Source organism: Labeo rohita, chromosome 15 (genome assembly GCF_022985175.1).
Source record: "Labeo rohita strain BAU-BD-2019 chromosome 15, IGBB_LRoh.1.0, whole genome shotgun sequence".
NCBI lineage: Eukaryota > Metazoa > Chordata > Actinopteri > Cypriniformes > Cyprinidae > Labeo > Labeo rohita.
In genome coordinates this window covers 1,207,198-1,228,126 of record NC_066883.1, presented here as the reverse complement: position 1 = coordinate 1,228,126, position 20,929 = coordinate 1,207,198, and the positions used below count along the sequence as shown (strand labels likewise).

Below are 20,929 nucleotides of genomic sequence, written 5' to 3'. Positions count from 1 at the left end.
GAATTAATAGTAGTAGTAGTAGTAGTAGATTAATAAAGTTAAACCGAACTTTTAGTTTGACGGGTTGCCGTGAATACCTTTAAATTTCTGTGTGTATATCTGACGCTTGTTTTACTCAGATGAAACAGTGAAATGCTCATGAAGTGACTCTCAGAGCAGTTCTGGAGATGTTAATGTATTTATTAGAGCTGCACGATTCTGGATAAAATGAGAATCACAATTTTTTTGCTTAGAATAAAGATCGCGATTCTCTCACGACTCTGGAGAACTTTTTTTATTTTAAAGATTTACCCCTGAACGTTAGGTTATCAAACAAATATCAGTAAAATAAGACATAATACTCTTTGCTTTAAATGTTTTAATTTAAAAGAACATTTCTCTTTAATTAAGAAATGTAATGAAAAATAATGCAATAATATAACAAAAATATATCACCATTAAACATTAAAAAAATAAACATACAAAGGTATTATGTCAGAGTAAAGCGATTTAAAGACTTTTCGTCTCAAAATCATCAGTAATGAAATAGATCGTCATGCCATTGCTCTGCTGGTCCATAAATCTGAAGTTGCTGCAAAATTGTGTACGTCTCGCAATTCCGTCTCAACTGTTTCATGACATTTGTTTTACAGAGGAGGGATTGCAACGTGTGAAAAATAATTACGAGAGGACACGCAATAGAGCTTATCAAGGGCTTGGATGAGTTTTTTAGACCCGTCTTTTGCAACAGTCACGGGAGGTGAAACACGATTGCGTCCGTTATTTCTTTGTTTCTGGGGGAGGTTGTTGGGTACGGTGTTGCATTGAATAATGTTGCTTGAATTGACGTGACTGGTGAACTGACTGGTTTGAAACCGAAGTAAAACTACACTTCGGAATAAGATCCTTTTTAAGGTACTAAAATCTCGGGGTTGTTAACAGACTTACTTGCACATTGCTCTGCCTCACTCATTCTTCTGTGTTTAGTTTCTGTTTGTTTCTAATTCGAATGACTCTCATCCACTGTTCTGGTGCAGGTAACAAGCACATCTCTCCGCTGCCAGCACAAAACCGCATGTGAGGTCAGGCGTCATCACGCCCGCTGTGAGTGATTGCGTGTTATCTCGAGATCAAACGAGTTATGCTCGTCTCCTGTCCTTGAAAATATAATTGGCTGAATCGTATAAATGCTGGATTGAGATCGTGTGGGGGGTCGAATCGAGATCGCGATCTTTTAACGATTAATTGTGCAACTCTAGTATGTCCTCATTTAGTGAAACTGTTGACGCTGAAATCACTGCACACTTCAGTATTACATGTGTAGTAAACGAAACCGCGCATGCGCGCCGTTCATTCATAAAAAGACACGCAGAACATGCAGGATTCATATTTAAATAGTCTTTTGCGGCATAATATTTACAGATACTAGTCTGTATCGCGACTTGATTTAAGTTCATTGACCAACTTTTGATTAATTCATTCAAACTTTGACAAATTCCGTGGAAATCGCCCCCGCTGCGTAAAAAACAACAAGCCATGGATAAAACATTTCCCCTGCGCTTCACTGGAACGGCTCGTTTATATCATTAACCACTGGCCATGAGCTCTCATTGAGCATATTTATTTATATAGCATAGTTTATTTTATTTGAGAACAACTACAAAGTCTTTATTTTTCTCCATAGGAATCACTAGTAGAAACTCAAAAATGTCTATGTTTTGCGTTGTTTATGGATGCTCAAATCGGTCAAACAAAGAAACCACAAAATATATTTTATCGTGTATAAAAATTTGCTGTTCATAAGGCGGAAAGGCAAGAAATTTAAAAACCGCAGGGAAAAGTGACTTGTAAACCTCCGTCTGTGGTCAGGAGGAGAGTCGGATAATGCTTGTGTGTGCAAATGGTTAAGAAAAGATATAATATGTTAAGATATTAATAAAGAAATATATAAAGATACACAGGGTGAAAATTCACCTAATGCTAAACGCCACACGTAGACACAATCTAAGCTATTATATTTGTAGTTTCGAGAGCGTCATTGATTATAACAGAACATTGTGAGATTGCAATACATTGAAGTGAGTGACAGCTTTTTAGTGACTATATGGAAGCACTGTTTGCTCGCTTTCTATAATCAGTTAGGAATTTGAATAAAAGTTTCGCTTTACGTGATGCTAACAGGACCAATGGCCACAAAACCCTGCACATGCAGCGAACTTTCATGAGTGACTGAAAAAGCATAACGGATGAGATGGAGGAAAGTCTGTACTGTACAAGAGAAACGTATAAACAGAAAATCACAACATATGTTGGATGTGATCCTTATGATTTTTCAACTAAATTGAAATAGCTGCCTCAGTTGCCTGTCATCGAGGCGGTGGAAATAAGCTACGCAACTAAGCCTGACAGCAAACTCTTTCGAAAGTGATTCCCACATGTATATGAAGGAAACAGGATACAAGTCACTCCTGAAACTACTGCTGTACAGGGTTTTTGGCCATTGGTCCTGTTAGCAGCATGTAAAGCAAAACTTTTTTTTTTTTTTTTTGTTCAAATTCTGAATTGATTATAGTCTAGAAAGCGAGCAAATTGCGCTTTCATATAGTCACTAAAAGCTGTGACTCGCTTCAATTTATCGCAATCTCACAAGGTTCAATTGCAATCAACTGCAAATATAATATCTTATTTGCATCGTATCTACGTGTGGTATTTAGCATTGAGTGAATTCTCACTGTCTCACCCTGTATCTATTTATATATTTCTTTGTATCTTAATATTATTATATCTTTTATTAACCACTAGCACACACAAGCATTATCTGACTTTCCTCCTGACCACAGACCCAGGTTTACAAGCCACTTTTTTCAGTCAGTTTCTTGCCTTTTCCTCCTTATGAACAGCAAATGTTCATACACGATATGAAATAAAATTTCTCGGTTTGACCGATTTCCATAAACAACTGAAAACAGTCATTTTGAGATTCTGCTATAGATTCCTGCCCTCCATCTGCAACGTCAGATAACCTTGTCAATGTAATTAATGTTATAACACCTGCTGAATAGATCTAATATTTACACATTTGCCTGAGGAAGGAATGATGGGGGTAGTTACATTACTATTTTCCATAACAACTAGGCCCTTCCATAACATTAGCTGATGTTAAAACTAACAGATAGCGCTAGCTATTTATTGATTAGCAAACCATGTTATGCTAATTGTTAATGGCGTTATTAATCAATGTTCGGAAACAGCAAAATATTATCATTGACATCATCTTTACCGTAACATTACCTCTGTTTTTATCGCGTTTTTCCTCCTCTTCTTTTCTTTTTATCCTCCCCTGGGCACTAGACAGTTTGGGACGTTTTGACATGTTGAGCTTGTTGACCCATCAAAAAACGACCACCGTGTAGCAGGTAAAGTCTAATTATTCGGAAGAGTAAGCTATATTATTATTATTATTATTATTACTACTACTACTTAGTAGGCTTTGCTATGCGGTTAAATTAATGTGGGCTTATTATTTTCTGAAGTCATAACACCAACTAGTTTTAAGAATAGTGGAAGTTACACTTTTTTTCTTCCTCCATTTCTGGTGCCCCCTGGATGTACGGCGCCCTTAGCATTTGCCTATACTGCCTATGCCACGGGCCGGCGCTGGCTGGCAGTAGCACAGAAAGGATCCTGTGCTTACTTGATTTTATATTTGATGTTTTTTTTAAATGTTGTAGATTTGAGTAGCAAATGAGAATCGCTAAAATTGTTAAATATATTTTGAGACAAAGGTCTTCCCAATGATTGTTCTGTTTTGTTTATAATAATTAAAGCAACATTTTTTTTAAATAACAAAATATGTAAAATTATGGTATTTGGTTTAAAAAGCATCCCTGCTGTTGTGGCTAAAAGGCACAATAATTAACATGATAATTAATAGAAGGCTGACTTCTCCATTTGTTGACATGACATGGTTAGATTCAGATGGTAAATATCATATATAATGTTGGGTGTCCATCTTAGAGATAATCACCATGTTTAGAATGAACCCATCATATTTAACACATATTAATCATATCATATAATAAAATATTTGTTGTTACTACTGTACATCTATATTCAATTACTAAGGGATCTCCTTCAATACTTTCAGAATCTTTTTCTGATTTTGTTTCTGTATTACAATGTTTTATATTAACCTATTTTAATGACAGTACATTGATTTAACAAAAATGAACTCTTTTATTTATCAAAATAAGCAGAAAAGAAAACACCTACATCTCAGTACATCCTGGCATCTCATTCTATTCTACTCTACTCTACTCTATTCTATTCTATTCTATTTTATTCTATTCTATTCTATTCTATTCTATTCTTTTTCTATCATCTGTAGCACAACTGTATATACAATTTATTTATTTTCTTAAATCCTATATTGCAATTTATATTATATAAATTATATTTACATATTTGTATTTTTTATTCTCAACTTATATTATTTTTTCTGTGTTGTTGTTGTCGTGCACTGGAAACCTGTGACACCAAAACAAATTCCTTGTATGCGAAAGCATACTTGGCAATAAAGCTGTTCTGATTCTGATTCGGAAAATAGTACAGACTTTGCTAAAGTGATTGTTTTGAACAAGTTTTAACTTAGACATTATTACAAAAACATTATCTTAGCTAACGTATTTGTGTCAATACTGTGTGCTTTTCATCTGTGACTTATTGTCACAATATCTTCTGTTTGGAGGTAAGGAACATGGAGACGTAGGAGGTTACCAAATGACAAATCAAACAAAAGGGGGAAAACTAGGGGAGGAACACAGACAGAGACATTCCAAACTTGTGCCGTGTCCAAATACCCACGGTTGCAATCTTTCCACTTGAAAGCGTGTGAGCGCTGTGCCCAAGACTGTCCCAGGTCTTAAACATGCCGAAGTGCAGTGCCCTTAACACACACTAAATCCACACTATCTTGAATACCACCCAGGAACACTTGTGCCAAATACAGGAAATATGCCATATAGTGGTCAAGTGCAAAGACTGCAAGTGTGAGTATTTGGACAAGGCACATGTGTGGAATGTCTCTGTCTGTGTTCTTCACAAGCTTAAATTTTGCCCTTTTGTTTGAATAGTCATTTGGTAACCTCCTACATCTCTGTGTTCCTTAATACCATACAGTAGATCATCAGTCTCTCTGGACATCCCTTTCCCTTCCTGAGTGTGTCATTGCCTGTGTTTAAACTATGGGGAGAGCTTTCTCTGTCGCTGCAGATGCCAGGGGACAAATATGTCAGGGATATTTGTTTGCTCTCAAATTATAAATACATAAAAGATTTTATGTTAACTATGTGTTAACTAATATTTGGATGCAGTTTTTTGTTTGCATGTCATTGCCCCCACACCTGGCTGTTGAACACACTGGATTATACAGATATGATTAAATTATTATTTAAAATATTATTTTAAAATATCAAGAACACACAGCATGAACAAGCATGAACAAGCAAGAACAAGCAGAACACACAAAGCATGACAAAACATAACAATGAAACATTTATTCAAAAGGAATATATATATATATATATATACATATATATATATTTTTTATGGTATATTTAAACTTACATACTTTAAAAAATACTGTAATCTAATCATTTCTGGCAAATGTAATGCCGACAGGGTCAAGCTTAAGAAAAACAAGTAAGCAAACTCGTACAATGAAAATTGGTCATTTTAAAAGTCATCAACTTACTCACCTCAGCTGTACGGTGTAGATTTTAGGACATCCTCAGACATCAGTCATAAAATAAAAATAGTGTCATTAAGTCATTAAGAGGATATTCCAAGTTTTTTTTGTTGTTTTAGGGAGGCTCAGTTTGTGTTCAGTTAAGCGTTACTGTTAACCCTTTCAAACCTGTATTTTTTTCACTGAACAAAAAAAATTTTGTCCTTGATATTTGCTCTTCTCCATATTTACTCTCTTCTCTGAAGTCTCAAAAAAACTTGTTTGATCCTTTTTTTTGGTTGAAGTGGGTGAATTGGCTTTCTGGCGGAATCAGTCCGTCGAACCTGAGGTAAACGGAGGTAACCTGATGTAAGGTAAGTGACCTGCACAAACGTTAATACTCTTATCTCGCTGAAATCTTGATGGATTTACAAACTGTTTGTTTTCTTACAAACATTATTAACGTGGTTATAATTCTGGATGCTTGAACATGTTGAAATCGATGCTTTTCTCCTTGAAAAAAAACTGACTTAATCGTGCAGTGTAGTTGTATATCATGGCTAGCTAGGCTACTAGCTACCCAGTAATTTGGGGCGAGGCAGAATTACGCTTTCTTTTCAATATAATACACACATTATAAACATGATTTAACTGAATTTACACATGATTTCCTGTCTGGTCGTCAGTTTTTTTCTTTCCAGATGCCGGTGTCAAAATGGTATGTATTGCATGGTCTGCAGGTTATGTTTTGAATTAGTTCAACAAGGTTTAGTGTCCTAAAAGTAATTTTAAGGATCCTAAACCTCACACTGATTTTATTTTAAGTCAGGGATGCAAACGAGTTAGCTTAAAGCCCCCCCAGATTTGTTTCTGCCCTGAGAAGTGCTGCTTTGGGAGCATTCACTATTTTTACTTTATACTGTTAGTTTGCGTCCCTACTTTCTTGTGTCCTGTTTTCGCAGAATCATCTTAGTAATACAATATTTGCTTTTGAAGGTACCTCTCTGTCCTGGGCTTCATCATAAACATTGACATGTTGATATCGATGGTTCCTGTGCTGCCTGAAGGCCAGCGATATGTCCTGACCTACAGATTCAGCCAGGACCACTTGGAACTCCTGTTTAACTCCATCAGAGCATCCGGTAGGGTTCATAATTTATATTTACCAGCTGCAACACTAAGTGATACGAAGTTTTAGCAAATTGTTGTATTATTGCATTGTTGTATAATTTTTCAGTTTGTCAGTCCATATGTTTTTTTTTTTGTTTTTTCATTTCTGGTTTTCTGAAGACATACACATTATCTGAAAGTGTCACAAACTACTTTGAGTATTTAGAAAAATGTGTTTTACTATCTGTTTGCAGAATTTATACTGCATTTACACTGATACAGTCTGAATTGTTTGATAATACCTGTATATCGTGTATTTTTTTAAGGTGGCTGGAATAACAACCCCAATGCCAGCCAGTTTAAGTATATATTTAGAAAGCTGATGGCCCGGTGCGGAGTTGTGAAGCCATGCAGAGGCAATGTTACAGCACAGGATGAGACTGAGACCCTACCAGCGGTTATCGACACCTCTACAAGCCTGTCAGCTGTAGATATGTCCTCTGCAGCAGGAGGAGAAGAAGATCTTCCCTCTCCGTTTGCTGACATTCCTGCATTGGTACATGACCACAGTTACCTTCCCGTCCGCTTCAATGGTCTTGTGGACAATGCTCTCGTGTACATTTCAGGTAAAGGCTGACTGAAAGTCGATTTAGCCTATAACCGTTAGTGCCAATAGTCAGATCGGTGGGAAAATAATCTGACCATAGTTCAAAAAGAGAGCTGTCCCCTTAATTTCCCCATTCTTATTGATTATTATTGTTGTTGTTGTTGTTGTTGTTGTTATTATTATTATAAGTTACGATGTTATTATACTAACTCAAATTTCAGGATTTGTTGTGCGAAGGGCTCTGAAGAAGCTGTCCTGTGATGTCTGCCGTGCCAGCCTGGTGACAGACGCTGCATCTGCCATCAAGGACCAGAGTTACCACCTGCTGTCTCTGAAAAACAATGGAGGCCTGGTGATTCCCTCAGAGGGAACAGTGAGGGTCGTCAGGGCAGCAGAGTGGGTCATTCGCCAGGCATCAGCGAGTTTCAAACGATCACAGCCCATCAAACAACTGGAGGTCATGTACATTGTACGGAAGAGGATCGGGTCAGAGGATGTGTTTGCGCTCGGGGAGCACATCAGTGAAACACAGTATGGCATAGACAGCCACCACCATACACTGTTGACATTAGTTGTTTCCCTGTTTTTTAAGCTAAGGCTACACCACATAGCGAAATTGACTACACTTAGTTTACAAAGCAACAACATGCGACAGAAACTCAACAAATCAGTCCTTTTCAAAGGGCATTAGTCCAATGTGGGTCTCTGGTGGGTCTTCCCGTGAGGATGGACACTGGTTACAGCGGCCCTCACAACCCACCCCCACCCTCCCTTCAGTGTGCATATTGTATTATTGACTTCCTGGCCTGCACAGCATAGCGACCCACAACCTGCCAACCTATTCACTTATCACTTCATCATCACTTATCAGGACCAGCCGGATGAGGACCAGAACCAGCACCACTGGGACACCTTTGTTACTTCGCTAAATTTTTAATGAAAATGTAAAAAAAAAAAAAAATCCATCAAATGTCTCTAACACCTCTGTCCAAACATTGATTTTAATAAATCTTCAAAAATCTTTGAAAAGTGCCTTTATAATGTCTAAACAAACTGGTTTACTACCATTTTATGTGTAAAAATATTTTTATTAACAATTTGGAAGTATGGGCTTTAGTTCTTTGTGCTGTGTTATTGTCATCACTGTACAGGGTGGGGATTTCAACATGCAGCGTTTCTTGATGTATATTTGTTAAGGGAAATCTTGTAGGCTTAGTATACCTATTCTAGAACATTATTCTATTTTTTAGAACATAAGATAATTATTCAAAAGTATTCAGTGTCATAACTACATATTTGACGTTTATAATAAATCAAACCGTTTGAAAATCGGTTAAAAATTGAGCACGTTATGGCTATTTAAAAATTTCATGTTTTACTATCAACACAATATTTTGGGTGAGCGAGCAGCCTGTGGTAAGATGGCCGCCATATGCGGACGTTCGACCCAGCAACGCAGACGAGACATCTAGTCATTCTATATATATCTATGCCCGCGACGACAGTTCAAATTTTAACGGACGACAGTGACTGACAACAGAAGAAGCTGCTGCTGCTGCTGCTGAGGTGAGTAATATGGTTTTGATAACTCTTATAACATTATACTTATAAGAAGAACCTGAAGTGCACTTCAAAATTGAACTTTTGTTGTTGTATGTTTGTTTTTTAACGAAGTTAAAAAACAAACTGCGGTAAAGTTGGTTTTATATTCGCACATTCGGACTTCCGCGTTCAATAACTTTCTAATTATATGTCCAATAAAGTTTTTTTTTGCAAATTCTATTCAGCAACATAATTGTCAACGTACTACATTTTTCATAATCAATCAAAATGGCCAAGTATTGTTTTAATGGAATATTTACTTGCGAACGTCCACTGAATGTCCATCATATTTTGGCAAACAAGATAGGGACCGTCTAAAAAGTTTTATTTTTTTTCTCATTGTGTGCAAACAGCCAGCTGCAGATGTACCAGCAAATATCACTCACATATGTCTTCTAATGCTATAGATTTTCCTTCAGCAACAATAAAAATTGCATTATAATAATTGTGTTTGAAAAGATGGTTAGGAAATGAAAAAAACATGAACATGTACATAAATTGTAATTTGGTAACAAGACAAGTGGAAAATCACCTGCAATCTCCTGAACACAGTTAATGGCTTCATTTTACAACTGTTTTTATTTATTTATTTGCCTCAAAATGAACAAGAACTGTGTTGGTTTTAACAATAATATATGATTCATTTGAATAGGTTTTGAAAGCATGGATCGACTGCTCCAAAGCAAGATGGATCTTGTTTGGACTTGACCTACAGAACATACTAGAGCCCATGTCTTCCTGTTTTATTCATCTCTGTTTCTTTGGTTTAAAGTGTGATAAAGACTTAACAGTGTAACAGTGTTCTACAGGTGGTCAGTAAAAGGAATGGCTAAACTTTTGTGTGTTCCGATTGTGTGACATCTTTATTTAATATTAAAATCTCACAATATCACAATTCATGTGCATTGATTGATGTTCACAGTCCTGCAGAAATATCACTGTCCAATCCCTATCAGATTATTGACAAGTACTCAGAAAGCATGACAGCAAACAGGATGTTTATTTTGGGTGAACACTTCAAAAACTAGTGGAAAAACTTTCTTTAAGATGATTTATAAATAATTTGTGCCTCACATATATATTCAGTTTGTATCATCACTGTGTTTTATGGTTTTTTTCAATGACACATCATCCAGTTCAATAGCTTTTGAAAGGAAGGACCCAGTGCTACAGTGCAAGTTGTAAAATCCTTATTTGACCCTAAAGAACATACTACAAGTCTTGATTGTGCAATTATTTACTCTAGATGTTTAATTTATACCATCACTGTATTCTGTTGGGTTCTTCAATGGCACAGCATCCAGTTCAATAACTTTTGAAAAGAGGGTCACACCGCTCCCAAACAAGTGGCAAAATATTTATTTGACCCTAAAGAACATACTACAAGTCTTGATTGTGCAATTATTTACTCTAGATGTTTAATTTCTACCATCACTGTTGGGTTCTTCAATGGCACAGCATCCAGTTCAATAACTTTTGAAAAGACGGTCACACCGCTCCCAAACAAGTGGCAAAATATTTATTTTCTATCTATCTATCTATCTATGATTTGTCTACAAAGTCTGCACTTCACTTCTTAGCTTATGTAGTTGTACAGAGACCCAAGTTCTGTTACATTTTTAATGAGGCAGTTTTTAACCTAAACAATATGTTAAATCAAAGCTTGTATAAGGTAGCATTTATGTTTTAATTATTTTTTTCACAGATTGATCCAAATTGACCTTATCATTGTCAAGCAACCTGTAAAAAAAACATACTGCACCTCACAGCTTGGGAACTGTCATATTTCCTGAATTAGCATTACTTTTAAACACAGTAACATATAACACTCAATACATTTCATAAGATGAAGCAGAAATAGAACATGCTAGAATTTCTTCCTTTACTGATCATACTACAGGTCAATGTTTCACCTCAGATGACCTTTGGAGATGTTTATAAACACATGTTCTCACTCATATGCACACTAAATATCCACATGCAGCACTGAATACAAATTTTTCTGCAGTGTGCCCATAAAATGTGAATATTCCTGCTGAATTATTCTGTATGAGGCAACATACAAGATTCAGTTGGTTTTAAGTGGATGAACTCTAAAAACAGCTTTGAAATGGTACAGTTTCACATTACAACTTCTATATCTTTGTAATCTTTACACAGATTACCCCTTAAACAATTTTAAAATGATCAAACTCACTCTACAGTACACACTACACTTTACAATTCGATTATAAACAAATATAATGAATTCTTTTTACTTTGTAATGAGGTAACATACAGAGCTCAAAACATTTTAACATGGTTGTATTTGAAGTAATCTGTAATGTGTTTCTTTAACTACAGCTAAACATTTAACCTCAAACAAACTTGGCAGTTAATTTTTATAAAGACTTGTCTATATTTGAATGACATGTCACTGTTCATGCATGAATGGAGGACGAGAAATGACATAAGTATAAATAAATAAATAAATGCAGAAATAAATAAATGCAGAAATAAATAAATGTAGAAATTACTTATACTTAATTATAAATAAATAAATTAATAAATACATACATACAGAAATGAATAAACAAATGTAGAAATACATAATAAATAATGTATTTTGTACCATTTGTGTTATAGTACATTTATTTCTAAATTTATGTATTTCTACTTTAATCTATTTTTATTTATTTATTTATTTATTTTTTTTACATTTACTTCTACATTTGTAAATTTATTATTTATGTATTTCTGTGTCCGTGGGGAGTGTGGGGAGTGAATTTCGAGGGGGGACGGCGTTTCAGTTTCAACTGGTTAGGTTTATTTAGAAATTAAATTGATTTCTCTATTTTATCCATTCAAAAACTACGAAAGCGCTCATAGTTCTGCACATAAATGTATCGCGCAATGTAGACTAAAAACGTAGCAAAATATTTGTCTGTTTCGCTGCGCAGTGTCGTTTTTGCCATAATAACTGCAGACAGCCGCCAATAGAAATACTTCTCTATCGGTGCGCGTCCTGCTCCTCACAGCACAGATCGTGAAAGCAGACTGCAGTTTTTGTATTTCATTATAACAAAGTGTAGAGACGATGTAAATAATACATTCAGTATGCAGTGCAGAGAGCTTCATTAATTAAAATGCAGGTTTGTGAGACTGCGATGAACTAAGACACACTGACAAAATGTTAAAAAAAAAAAAAATTAGATTGAAAAAAATGTCTTTTATTCAACTAAAAAAATTTAGGGTAACGGTTCACATCTATATTTTATAACTTGAGCCAATGAAAAATAAATAATTTGCACTAAACAATATGTTTTCATTTATCCAATTAAAAAAAAAAAAAAAAAAAAAAAAAAAAAAGGTTAATGCTTCACATCTATATTTTATAACTTGAGCCAAAACAATATGCACTAAACAATATTTTTATGAAAACTATTTTATAAAACCTGGCATGAAAGTGTATTTTTATTGTTAAATAAAGTAAATTAATTTAAATTCTAGTTTTGATCTAAACAAAAAGATATAGATTTAATCAAAACAAAAATTCCCATTTAAGAAATAATTTATTAAAACAATTTATAATTACTACAGTCACAGCCTTAGATGAAATCAACTGCTCTCAAGATCTCAGCAGAGGAGGATTAAACAACTCCAAAAAACAGCATCAGCAGCTTCACTTCTTACTAACTAGTTAAGTAGACTTAATTTCTGTCATATGTCTAAAAAAAGTTTTTATTGAGAACAGAGGTTGATTTTGCATGGTTTGTTTGAGGTCACCATTAATGTGGTCAGTGTGTGCTTTAGTTGGGCTCTTGACCCTTGATATTTTAATATTAGTTTTGCTCTGTCTGCTGTAACTCTGTGTTTACAAAACACATTTGTTATGACAAAGAAGCCCCCCCAAAAAAAAAACATGATCAGGTGGTGTTTCTGGTTATTCACAATGATGTGGCTGTATACTGGCCTGACACACTGATCTCATCCTAAGTCTGAACCTATGATTGTTTGATAGTAAAAGTAACTTTATGTTGTTGGTAAAAGAAATGTTTTAATTTTACAATTTGAACATCTGTTCTGTTTAACCACACACATTCATCAAGAATCAGCATATGAAACTCAACGATGGTGACAATAAACAAAAAGCTTCATGGTGCAGTGCATTCTGGGAACCCCAATCAAAACTCAATCATGGCTCCCAGAATGCATTGCAACATGAGTAAATTACGCACCTGAATTGTCTTGGTATTTTCTTTTATTCTTACTATTTGCTTTAATTTTTGCTATTTGTGTTGTGACTCAGTAGCTTGTTTTGTGATGTTCAAAGATCTGTTTATCTGAATATTTTGTTGATTGTCACCATTGTTGAGATTCTTACGCCGATTCTTCATGTCTATGTGTGCCACATACTATTTGCAAAGTAAATATGTTCAAATGGTCAAAAACACAATTGGTAAATCAATGAACTATTATAATATGCCACAACCAGGGTGTTAAACCACTATATAAAAATTTTATTAGCATCAAGCAGCCAACATAACCTGATCATATGTTCTCTTTGCTTCACCAAAATGCTTCAAATGGAATTCACTAAAACTTGAAAATAAACCTGTGTTTTTTAAACACAGAATCATAACAGTATAAGAGAAAAAATTAATTGTGTCATAAGCAACCAAGTTAAGTCTAAGGCTGTGACTGGAAGTCAGCAGTAATTCTAAATAATTTATAATCTTATTTCTTAAATGGGAAATTTTGATTTGATTAAATCTATATCTTTTTGATTAGATCAAAACTAGAATTTAAATTAATTGACTTTTTTCAACAAGAAAAATATACTTTCATGCCAGGTTTAATAAAACAGTTTTCACAGAAATATTGTTTAGTGCAAATGATTTATTTTTCATTGGCTCAAGTTATAAAATATAGATGTGAACCATTACCCTAAATTATTTTAATTGGATGAACGAAAACATTTTTTTCAGTGCAAGTGACAGATTTTAATGATTATAAAGGGAGTTTGCAAAAGTGAAATTGAATTTGTACAACAGTTTATACATTTTTTTGATTTTATACAAAAGTTAATATTAAGTGACTTACATTTTAGGAACACTGTCAACAAAAATAGCTCCAAACAAAGTCACAACTGAGCCGCTGCGCATGTAGTCTTTGACACAGCGCTGTTTCGTTTATGAATGTATCTACGTTTTTTAATCGATTAAATGAATAATTCCGTCACAAAGACTTTGATTTGTGCCACCTACTGGCGGTTTCATTTTCATTTTTGAAATATAAATCATAAGTCATTTAAATTGTTTAATATTTGTATATTCAAAACTTTATATTTAAAACATTAATCTCATAACATTGTTATTATGAAATAGATTAATGCCACCTCTGAATCTTGTAAAAAAAAAATGAATAAATAAATAGATATGATATAAATAAATGTTACTGTGTGTGTCCTGCTTTCTTAGGTTCAGTGTGAAAAGTGCAAGAGATGGTTTCATATCAAGTGCCTAAATCTTGCAGTCCCACAGGAAGACCAATCATGGTTTTGTTGTTTGTGTGTTTAAGTTTGTGTTAAGAGAAGATGTTTACTGTCTCTAAGTGTTCCTTTAGTTTGTTTTGTTTGGTTTTTACATAAATCCATGTGTAAATTCATGCAGTGCCACAGCATGGTTAATGTTACTTATAATGCATTGTGTTTGGAAAAGAAAAAAAAAATCTGTGATGTATCTGTAATAAAGGTAAAAAAAAAAAAAATCACTCAAAACCTTTTTTCAGTTTTTCTAAATCAACAGTGCAGAAGACTTCATTAAAAATATGTCTTATTGGCTAAACATCACAGTTTAGAAGTTAATTTTGATAAACTAATAAGTGTATTAGAAGCCTATGTCCTGTTTACGGGCTATAACTGGAATTTTTTAAGTTGATTATTCATCGTTAAATAAACTGACTTCAATAATTTAAAAAAGTACATACAGATGCTACTCTACCAGAATGCGTAGCTGCAGAACTGCAGTGCCGACAGTATTTTGCAACTTGTTTGGGAGCGGTGTGACCCTCTTTTCAAAAGTTATTGAACTGGATGCTGTGCCATTGAAGAACCCAACAGAATACAGTGATGGTATAAATTAAACATCTAGAGTAAATAATTGCACAATCAAGACTTGTAGTATGTTCTTTAGGGTCAAATAAATATTTTGCCACTTGTTTGGGAGCAGTGTGACCCTCTTTTCAAAAGTTATTGAACTGGATGCTGTGCCATTGAAGAACCCAACAGAATACAGTGATGGTAGAAATTAAACATCTAGAGTAAATAATTGCACAATCAAGACTTGTAGTATGCTTTTTATGATAAAATAAAACAATTTTCACCATGTTCTAGAATAGTCCATCGAGCCTTTTAAAAGCTACTAAATGGTGTTTCATTGAAGAAACCAATCCAACACATTATGAAGTAATAGAAATTGACTACATAAAGAAAATTACTGCACAATAAAGAGTTGTAGTATGTTTATTAGGGTCAAGTTAAGATTTTCCAATGTCTTCATAAACAGTCCATCAAGCCTTTTAAAAGCTATTGAACTCAATCTTGTGTCATTAAAGAAACCACAGTAATTAATACAGTAGTAGCAAAAAATAAAATAAAATAAAAAATACACTTGAGGCACAAATAGTTTATTTAATATATAAATCATAAATGTGTCATATTTCAGCATGCTTTTGAACGTTTTAAATAAAAGCAAGCAGCGCTTTTCAGCTCAAAAGAGTGTTTAGCAACTTGCCATAAAAGGTTCATGTAATTTGTAGACGGTCCCTCTGGTGGTGATGACGTCACATCATTCCATAGGCATGAACGTGTTTTTCAGCCTTCTAAAAACATTGACTTTTGCAGAAAAATGGATTGTAGATACTGCTCATTATAGTCAGTAATGAAAATTAATTGTAAGTATCCTTTTAAAATGCATATTAAAAAAGCTATTGAACACGTAAGTCCGAATGTGCGAATATGAAACCAACTTTACCGCAGTGTAGTTTCCTTTAGTCAGTGCATTGTAACGTTACTGCGGATAATGAGCAGATTGTAAATGAATAACTTAAGGTTAACGTTAACTTAGCTGTCCCAGTTAGGTCGCTAGCAAGTAAATAAAAATCAGCAGAAAGTAGTAAAACTGTTTAGAGATGTATCACAGTAACCTAACGTTAATAATGTATGGTGAAAAGTATATAGGAGTACTTATGTTATTGAAATCATTGTCTACTATTACTACAGGTTTAGTATTATTTTACAGTTGATGAAGGGTTCTAGACATACGGTTTCTGACTACAGTTTGTTTGGTCGCACTAATGATTATCACATTTAACGTTATATATGTGAAATGGCTAATGCTAAATGAGACATTGGTGTTCATTTGAACCGCGCCACACGGACCATTCAACTTCGGTCCAGCATGTAACGTGAGCTCAGCGGCAGCTCAGAGAGATGCGCTCAAATTCTGTAATTCTCTGTTTAGAAAAGTCTAAAAATAATCAAATTCTCCCACAAAAAAAAAACAAAAAAAAACAAAGACGTGATGGGAGAAACAAAGCTTTTCAAAGTTTCGAATCAATTAAACAAATCGATTCGCAAAATGATTCACTGCTTCCAATCGTTCGTGACACAACGGCGACGCTGCTGCTCAAAACAGGGCAAGCGTCAGTTGTCTGGAAAGCGAGCACTAATTGTAATAACACTAAATGTGTTTTTATGGTTTATTTCTAGTGAATATTGTTATGCATATATTAGAATAGCCTCTGATTACAGCCATTTCTCTTATAAAGCTACACTCTAAAAACAAATGGTGCTATATAGCACTAAAAGTGGTTCTTTGGCTCGTAATCATAGGGGAACCACTTTTAGTGCTATATAGCACCTACTTTAAAAGGTGCTATATGACACCTTTGTCTAATGGTTCTATGTAGAACCATCAGATGTACCATACACAGTTAATGAGATAATTAGGTGATTAACAAAGTGATGATTGATCATTATTGAAGACACCTGATGTTAATAAGCAGAATCACTAAAGGAGAAAACCAAAATTTTTAAGCAACCATTACAGTGGTCAATGTTTGCATTAGTTGGGCTCTTGACCCTTAAACCTTTAACAATAGATTCTGTTTGGCTGCTGCATTTTGGAAAGTTTTTTTTCTTACAACCTGTTTAAAAAAAAAAAAAAGGCATTTCACCTAGGCACACATAGACATCAAGAACCAGCCCATGAATCTCAACAATGGTGACAAACGGCATATTCAGATAAACAGATCAACTCTGAACTCATAATTTATTCATGCCGCAATGCATGATGGGAGTCATGGATGAGTTCTGATTGGCTACAACACGCTTTTTGATGGTCACCGTTGTTGTGATTCTCACACTGATTCTTCATGTCTGTGCGTCTAAATTAAGGCAAGTTTTTTTTTATTATCTGTCTGATTATGGCAAAACTGATTGATCTTTTTGTTCACAGTTTTTCTTTTTGGTAATCTGTAAGAAAATTGTCAAATACTCAAGTCACTATATGACAATTAAGTCAAGCACAGTCAATGCCGTCTTATTGACTTTTGCTCTTTGCTTGTCTGGCTGTTATAACTCAGTAATTGCAGCCAAAGAAGACCTAACATTGATGATTTAAGGGTCAAGAGCCCAACGAATGCAAACACTGACCACTATAATGGTTGCTTAAAAATTTTGGTTTTCTCCTTTGGTGATTCTGCTTATTAACATCAGGTGTCTTCAATAATGATCAATCATCACTTCGTTAATCACCTAATAATCTCGTTAACTTCAACACTGCTTCAGAAGAGAGAGTTAGAGATCCTTATTCAGAGGTTTAACAGGTTCTTTGTATGGCAGTGGTGCTATATAGCACCTTAACGACCCCAAAGAACCTCTGAAGAACCGCTGAAGAACCAGACAGGGGCTTGACCGGTTCTTTATACACTAACGGTGCTATATAGCACCACAATCACACCAAAGAACCACTGACCATTTTTTTCTGTGTGTATGACAGATTTGCATGTTTTTTAAATGTGTACTAAATGTGTTTATACTTATTTTTAGACATTGGGTTCTTCAGTGAAGGAAAAAAAACAGTAGAATCTCATACATTAAACATCCACATGCCAATTAACTGAAATATTTCAAGGTAAGTAAACTATTTATATTAGTGATCCATATACATTACCAGTAAAAAGTTTTTGGACAGCAAGATTTTTAATGTTTTTAAAGAATTCCCATCTCTATAAGCCTACATTTATTTGATCCAAAATACAGCATTTAAAATAACTGCTTTCTATTTGAATATATTTTAAAATGTAAGTGTCCAGTCTTTTCAAAGCTGAATTTTAAAATAGAAAGCAGTTATTTAAAATAGTAAACATATTTCACAATATTACTGCTTTTACTGTATTTTGGATCAAATAAATACAGGCTTAGTGAGTAGAAAAGAATTCTTTAAAAAACTTTAAAAATCTTACTGTTCAAAAACTTCTGATTAGTAGTGTAGGTTTTCCAACCTTTATGAAAACATGTTTCTAGTTCTGTAAAATCTGTAAAATGTTTCTTCTTCTGCTTCATCTTATCACAGAGGAAGGAGTCAATGAAGGAAGTTTTATGCGACCGGATGACACCAGCATTGCTGCACTAATTCCAAGAACTCCTCCCAAGTTTTTAGCATTTTCAACAGTGAAGCAGTGGAACAGAAGACCTTACTACAAGCAGTGGATCTGTGTTTCAAACATTTCTACATGTATGACATCAACTACCCAAAGCTCCTCTGCACCCATTTGCAGCACACAGTCTTTAATATTCCAGGAGTTCTTTCAACACATTACCTCTTCCTTAGAAACTTTGTATTTATTGATCCGTAAAAATTTTTTATGTTACTGATTATCAGTAAGTCCAGCAGCCAGCAGATTTATTTTGTTTTATTATTATTATTATTATTATTATTATTACTTGTGTTTATGATTTTTTTATTTTTGTTTTATTGATAAAAGTTTGTATGTTATGTTTGTTTTATTTGTGCACATTTGTGTATGTGTTGATATAAATAAATAAGAACTGATACACATTTATGACCCTGGACAACAAAACCAGTCATAAGTATCATGGGTACATTTGTAGAAATAGCCAAAATTGCATTATATGGGTCAAAATTATCAATTTTTCTTTTGTGCCAAAAATCATTAGAATATTAAGTAAAGATCATGTTCCATGGAGATATTTTGTAAATCTCCTACCATAAGTACATCAAAACTGTATTTCTTATTAGTAATATGTATTGCTAATAACTTCATTTGGACAACTTTAAAGGTAATTTTCTCAATATTTAGATTTGTTTGCACCCTCAGATTCCAGATTTTCAAATAGTTGTTATATCCTATCAAACCACATATTAATAGAAAGCTTATTTATTGAGCTTTCAGATGATGTGTACATTTAAATACAAAAAACTTGACCCTTATGACGGGTTTTGTGGACCAGAGTCACATTTGTTGGTTTTGAATTCAGTGTACATCTTGAAAATATGTCAGTTGTATGTGCATATTTGGTGTTTTGAATGTAATATATTTACATATTCTTGTACACTTATTTTGTAAACATTTGCAGTATGAATTTATTGTACTTACTAAAACTGTTTTACATTTCAAAATATATTTGTTAAAAAAAATATTTGCATATTTAAATAAACAAAATATTTATTTGAAAACAAAGTAGTGTTATAATGTATTTTTATTAAAAAACAAAAAAAAAAAAAAAAAAAAAAAAAAAAAACCTGATGTAAATTAATCTAAATAATTAACTCAACTGTTGGGTTACTTTTAACCCAACTGGATTTTAACCCAATTCATTGGGTTAAAATAACCCACAGATGGGAAGGTGCTATACCAACCCATAGTTGGGTTACTAGTTGGGTTATTTTTAACCCAACATTTTTTATTGAGCATGTATGTGAATGGGTTTATGTGTACTTGCTGATTGTTTTTATAAATATATGATTGTGTGCATTATAGCATAGTGGTGTGAGTGTGTGTGTTGCTGTGTATTCACTGATCTCACATCCACTATGGCTGTTTTTCAGGAAAACCAATGAAAAATTGTTCTACAGGTTATAGTCACTTTGAAGACATAAATTAAACCATATTAATATTAATTTCATCAATTAACATCATTGTTCATAAAACACTGTAGCTCTGAAATGCTTCCACAAATTTCTCAACCTGTTATACAACAAATTCATGAGGTTCCTGCTGATATCGTTCAAGACCTGATGTCCATTGCGATGGATAGTAATTTTTTTGAAAAATCCTGTGTTCTGCAACTCTGACAGATCTTCATAACTCTGCATATAAAAGGTAAAATGTGGGGCTCCTCCTCTTCCTGTAAGGGTGGATATCATGTTTCTCTTTTGTGATGTGTGTGTGTGTGTGTGTGTGTGTGTGTGTGTGTGTGTGTCTTTTCCTTTCCTTTAAGTTAGGAGTCAGTGACCAGGCATTGCTCATATTTTAAAAGCATAACATTTTATGGGTTTAAACAAAAAATCATGTGAAGTGGGAAACCTGGAAGTATGTCAAATAAATCTTATGGTAGTTTAAATAATAGCCCTGACACATTAACATTTGCTCTATTTTGAGGTTTCATGTTCAGCGATATATACACGCTACCACTCCTGCACGATTTCTTATCAGACTCTTGCTCTGAGCATCTCACACACACTCACACTCTCACACAGAAACAATGGCAGAGTTTTCAGTTACTCTGCGGATGGCTGTGGCTGTCACATACACTTCATCTTTCTGTAAGTGGATCTTTTTTTCTTTCCATTAGTGGATTCATAATGAAGCTATTTGTACAGTCATGGATGAAATTTTAA

At 34.0% G+C, this 20,929-nt stretch overlaps 1 protein-coding gene across 1 annotated transcript; it reads left to right on the top strand.

Annotated features, from left to right (window-relative positions):
• The first annotated feature begins 6,719 nt into the window (after positions 1-6,719).
• LOC127176879 (uncharacterized) lies at positions 6,720-8,161 on the top strand. Its single transcript, XM_051128719.1, has 3 exons — positions 6,720-6,846; positions 7,141-7,440; positions 7,643-8,161. Exons 1-3 carry the CDS (start codon positions 6,738-6,740, stop codon positions 8,110-8,112), a joined length of 879 nt encoding a protein of 292 aa, XP_050984676.1. The 5' UTR covers positions 6,720-6,737; the 3' UTR covers positions 8,113-8,161.
• Positions 8,162-20,929: the final 12,768 nt, after the last annotated feature.